Source organism: Pan paniscus, chromosome X, assembly GCF_029289425.2.
Source record: "Pan paniscus chromosome X, NHGRI_mPanPan1-v2.0_pri, whole genome shotgun sequence".
Lineage (NCBI taxonomy): Eukaryota > Metazoa > Chordata > Mammalia > Primates > Hominidae > Pan > Pan paniscus.
In genome coordinates, this window is record NC_073272.2 from 106719398 (window position 1) to 106725397 (window position 6000).

At 37.2% G+C, this 6000-nt stretch overlaps 2 protein-coding genes across 3 annotated transcripts in view; one reads left to right on the forward strand and one right to left on the reverse strand.

Annotated features, from left to right (window-relative positions):
- The window catches only part of DNAAF6 (dynein axonemal assembly factor 6), a 37810-nt gene extending 35924 nt beyond the window's left edge, over positions 1-1886 (forward strand). Inside the window, exon 7 of the mRNA XM_003819675.4 lies at positions 808-1886. Coding sequence (XP_003819723.1) covers positions 808-937 — 130 coding nt within the window. The 3' untranslated portion in view covers positions 938-1886. The remainder of the gene's footprint in view (positions 1-807) is intronic.
- The window catches only part of NUP62CL (nucleoporin 62 C-terminal like), a 116428-nt gene extending 113682 nt beyond the window's left edge, over positions 1-2746 (reverse strand). For both annotated transcript variants that reach the window (XM_055106866.1, XM_055106865.1), the window contains exon 1: positions 2597-2746. The gene's annotated coding sequence lies outside the window, so the exon portion shown is untranslated. The remainder of the gene's footprint in view (positions 1-2596) is intronic.
- Positions 2747-6000: the final 3254 nt, after the last annotated feature.

The following is a 6000-nucleotide window of genomic DNA, read 5'->3' on the forward strand; positions in this document are numbered from 1 at the left end:
TTACTTATTTGGATATTATACCTTCTAAAAGAGCATCCTGTCCACCTTTTATAGAGATACTCAGACCTTCTCTACTGAAAATGCGAGGTAACAAGTGTTTCATGCATTTAATTTTCTTCCAAAACCAGCATGTGCTGACCCCGTGCATAATTTAGATTCATGCCAATATGGCAGAATTATGGATGTCTCATCCCAGCAATGCATCTAAAGCATAAAACTATCCAGCAACTGAACTATAAACCACAAAATAAACCTAGCAATCTATCACAGGGAATTTTTGTCAATGTGTAAGTAGAAAGAATCAGAAGCAAGGAGAGAGAAGCACTTTCATTGATTTGGTATTGAAATCATTCCCAGCCTCAGTTTCAAAAACTACACCTGTGGTAGAGACTCTGCTTAAATCTATGTTAGCAGAAGTGTCATAGAGCCATTCCAATTTTCAAATTTGTATCCGTCGGCCACATTGCATCTATACATAAGTATGAGTGGCAACAGATCTGTCCAGCAAACTTAAAAGTTGCATAGTTCTATTTCCATGCCTGTAAACATAGCCTGAGACTATGTAAAATGAGGTCAATTCGGAGAAAAATAGGGGCGCCAAAACAACTGCTTGGATTTTTAAGTCCAGAAAAACTGGTATACTGTTTGTGTTATTTAGGCATATTTTTGATCCAATATTTACACTATCTAAATATTGGGGGGGGTTGGTTTCTAACACTCTAGTGGCATATGTTGTTTGCAATTGTCTTATTGAAAGTGATACATCATTTTAGGAAGCTAAGGTTTTATTTTGTTGTTTTTTTTTAGGAAGCTGTTGATAACTCTTCCTGAGCTGGTGGAATGTGCCAGTGCCAAAGCATTCTATATCCCAGAGACGGAAACTCTTGAAATCACTATGACTATGAAAAGAGAGTTAGATATTGCTAATTTCTTCTGAAACTGCATGAAAAAGATAAAAAGTAGTAAAATGGCATTGGTAACAATTAAAAAACTTTGAAAAAAATGATTGTTTTCTATATTCTCTTTATTATTCTGACATATTTTTGAAAGGGACAAAATTCAATTCTAGTGATATTGTGACCATTTACAGCAATTTCTATTACTCTGTTAGGAAATATGTTTCCTTGGCCAGGTGCAGTGGCTCATGCCTGTAATCCCAACACTTTGGGAGGCCGAGGCAGGCGGATCACTTGAGGTCAGGAGTTTGAGACCAGCCTGGTCAACATGGCGAAACCCTGTCTCTACTAAAAATACGAAAATTAGCCTGGCGTGGTGGCAGGTGCCTGTAATCCCAGCTACTCTGTCTCAAAAAACAAACAAAAAAAGGAAATATGTTTTCTTATGTAAATAAACTATTCTATTTTTATAGTGATAGCTGAGTAGAATCTTTACAGGTTAAAAAATTAGAATATTTCATGGTCAATTACATAATTGAAATATGATCATGAAATGGTTGGTCCACTTACTTCAGTAGTCTGAAAAACTTATGCTAATTATTTACATTTACACTGTGATACAATCAGTTGCATAGCAATTGGTCATTATTATTACCAGAGAATTTTATTTGGTTGCTTTTTCATTGATTTGAGCAAATGATTTACAGTGTTCTCTGTTTAGGCTCTCACTGTTGTTCTGGAATATACAGGTAATAAATAGTTTGATGTACCATACAATCAACATATTTACTTGAGTAAGGAACACTTTTGTGCGTACAGTATTATTTGGCTTCTTCGGTTGTGCTTTTAATGCTTGGATATAGTTAGGTTAAAAACATTTTTTATATGCACTAATAATTATTAGCATTGCCTTTTTGGGTACTGTATTTATATGTAGTCAATTGAAATCCTTGACTTTAAAATAAATTTAAAGTGTGGCACATTTACAAATCCTGTTTGCTCTCATTTCCTATCTTTCTTCTTAAATAGACATATCTATTTTAGGAATTGTCTCAATGTCCCCTCCTTCTTCTATACTGTATTGCATATGTTTATTTTGGAATTATTTATGAATACATTATAAAGCTTGTGTGACTTGGCTTCATACATTATTTTAGAACTGTGGAGTTACCAAGGAGTAAATTTTGAAAAGATGAACAATGAAAAGATGTTCATCACTTCTATATGAACTATTAAGGGAATAAATAGCAGATATTTTCTAGAGTTAATTATATATGTACAACTACGAAGCATCTAGTTTATGACTAGATGAAATGATGAAATAGAATGAAAAGACTGAGATTTTGGAAAAAAAATGGTTATGTTAGAACACTAAGCTCTTACAGAGAATTTGACATTTAAGCTACCAACACGACTTTCTTCTATGGGGGCAAAAGTTGAGGGTGGGATTAGCTGAAAGGAAGCTAGTGTCTGTGAGTTTAGGTCCATGATGTTACAGGACCTAAAGAGCATCATACTTTGCTTTTTTAGCATCTTTTTAAAAGGCTATATTTTAAGAATTTAAGTTGATGCCCCAAATTTAAGCTATGGGGCAAGTCTAAGCAGTAACTGTATTAGTCAGGGGTCTCCAGAAAGACAGAATCAATAGGATATATATAGAGAGATATATGGAAGGGAATTTATTAGGGGGATTGGCTTACCCAGTTATGGAGGCTGAGAAGTCCCACGACAAGCTGTCTGCAAGCTGGAGACCCTGGGATGCAGGTAGTGGCGCAATCCAAATTCACAAGCTTCAGAACCAGGGAAGCCAGTGGTGTAACTCTCAGTCCAAGGTCGAAAGCCTGAGAACTGGAGGGGATGGGGGTGAGGAGGGGAGGTGCTTGTGTCCAAAGGCTGGGAGCCTGGTGTTGTTGTCCAAGGACAGGAGAGGAAGAGTGTATCTCAGGTACAGCAAGTTTGGATGAACACATTTGCCTTTTCTCTGTTTTTGTTCTGTCTGCACCCCCAGCAAATTGGATGGTACCCACCTACATTGAGGTCAGATCTTCCCCACCTAGTCCACTCAAACTCACATGCTAATAATCTCCTCTGGAAACATCCTCACACACATACCCAAAAATAATACTTTATCAAGTTTCTAGGCATTTCTTTCTTTTTTTTGAGACAGAGTTTCGCTCTGTCTCCAGGCTGGAGTGCAATGGCGCGATCTCAGCTCACTGCAACCTCTGCCTCCCAGGTTCAAGCGATTCTCCTGCCTCAGCCTCCCAAGTAGCTGGGATTACGGGCACGTGCCACCATACCCAGCTAATTTTTGTATTTTATTAGAGACGGGGTTTCACCATGTTGGCCAGGATGGTCTCAATCTCTTGACCTCGTGATCCACCTGCCTTGGCCTCCCAAACTGCTGGGATTACAGGTGTGAGCCACCGTGTCCGGCCTCTAGGCATTTCTTAATCCAGTCAAGTAGACACCTAAAATTATCCATCACAGTAATCAGTATTTTTTTCTTCTCTAGAGAGAAACAGAAAGCTGGTGGAAAATGTATCTTTTTCCTATGTCCTGGCCCTAATTATGAAGACTATTCTTACCCAAGTTGACTAAATGTGTACAGATTGTTCCCGGAAGAAGAGATAGAACATATCCAAGCCAACTTGAATTGGGCTTTGGTTATGTGGTATTGTATCAATTATATAATGAAACAGCTTTGAGAACAATGAAATGTGATCCAGTGACTTATACCCATCTAGAAATCATCCTGGGTCACTGTCCTTGGCTTCAGAAGTAACAACTATAGTCGTTATTTTGTTGTTTTGTTTTCAAGCTAATTCACAGTGCTTTCTTCCCTTAAAGAGGAATAGTCCACTAAAGCAAATGGAGAAAAGAGAATACAAAGGGAAACTTATCTTGTCAGCATTTATTACTGAATCTTAGCCATTACCAGGAGAACTGGAAGTTAAACCACAATTGTGGCATAGTGTAGGCTACATACACATCTCCTTCATGAACTCCTTTATCTCATTTTTTGTTCCATAATCTCCGGTAGCATTTGTGGGGATTCAATAATTCATTTATTCATTCATTCACTCATTTATGCATTCTTTCAGCAAATATCCACTGAGCACTCCCCACATGCTTAGCACTGTATTAGGTGCTGGGCATATAGCAACAGCAAACCAGATGTGGTCTGGTTTGCTGCTCTCATGAAGCAGACAGTGTAGCAAGGGAGACAAACAATTACCGAACAAACACACAAATATCTATGTTCAAATTATAATTGCTGCTATGAAGAAACAGAACAAGTACCTAGAGAATATCAGAGAACCAAACCTAGTCTGGGGAGGGGTAACAGAAAAGGTTATCTTAAGGATGTAAGATTTCAGCTGACAAATAAAGAATACCTGGAGTTAGGTAAAGAGAGTGTTGGGGGAAGGAGAACAGTAAGGCTTCTGGGTGCAAGGGGTAGCAAATATGAAGACCCAGGGTGAGTACAGCTTGGGGAGTTCCATGAAATGAAAGTCAGTGAGTCTAAGGTAAACCTGGGGGAGGTCAACTAGAGGTAAGTTTGGAAATGTAGGCTGGAGCAAAGTCATGTGGAATCTCATAGGCTAAGATTGTGAATTTGGAATTTATTCTAAGTGCTTGGGGGAAGAGAATGTATTAGGAGGCAAGAATGGAAAAGAAGAGATAAGTTAGAAGGCTACTGCAATAGGCTAGGTTATTATTCTATATGTTAGCCTAAATAAAATTCATTATTGATTTCATTCTAATTAGAAAAAATACATACGGACTGCTATGGTTTAAATATAGTATGTTCCCACCAAACACATGCTAAGGCTTGGTTCTCAGTGCAGCAATGTTGGGAGGTGGGGCCTAGTGGGAGGTGTTTGGGTCATGGAGGGAAGATCCCTCATCAATAGATCAATGTTGTCTCGCAAGAGTGAGTGCTCACTCTTATGGGATTGGATTACAATGCAAGAGTGGATTGTTATAGAATGAAGTTGCTCTTCATGTCTTCTTTCTTTGCACATGCCTGCTGGCCCTCCCACCTTTCCACTGTGAGATGAAACAGCATGTGGCCCTCTCCAGAAGCCAAGTAGATGCTGGGCCCACGCTTCTTGGACTTCCGAGCCATCAGAATCTAGAGCCAATTAAACCTCTTTATTGCAAATTACCCAGTCTCAGATATTCTCTCATAGCAACTGAAAACGGACTAAGACACTGACATGCTCGAGGCAGGAAACTTTAACAATAGAAAAGCTCTTTAAAAATGAAGCAAAATTTAAAATCACCTATAAGCAAACGAACCATAAAAAACCACTGTTATCATTTTGGTGCCTCTTCCCAACCTTTTATTTTCAATGCCTAACATTGATGTTATTTTTTCCCAAATGGGATGATATTGCACACACTGGTTTTATAATCCACTTTATTTTAATTTCCAAGTCTATTCCTTTTTAAATCATATTTTTTCCTGAATTCTAATTGTATTGCATTGTGGTAAAAGAATGTGATAAATAATCTGTGTATTTTAAAAGACAATATTGTGTAATTGTTGGGTACTGAATTCTACATATGTCAATTCAAGTTTGTTGTGTTTTTCAAATCTTCTACATTCTTGATAATTTTTGGTCTGCTTTATCTGCCAACACTAACAGGTATATTAAAATTTACCACTGATTATAGATTTGTCAGTTTCTCCTTGTAATCCTGTCCATTTTTGTTTTACATATTTTGAGGCTATATTTTTGGGTACAGACAGGTTTAGAATTGTTATATCTTCCTAGTGGATTACTTCTTTTATCAATATGCTGTGAAACTCTTTAACCCTAATAATTGTTGTTTTAATGTATGTTTTGTTTACCATTAACATGGCTGTATCATTTTGGTTAGTATTTTTCAGGCATACTTTATTTTCTATCACTTCCCATGTTTTCCATGTTTTAGATAAGACTTTTATTAACAGCATGTAGCTAAATCTGGGATTTTAAAATTTAACGAAGATTCTGTCTAAACTCACAAGTTTTAGTCCAGTTGCATTTATTGTGATTAATGATACATGTGGATGTATTTACATCATTTTATCATGAGATTTATCTTTTATTCT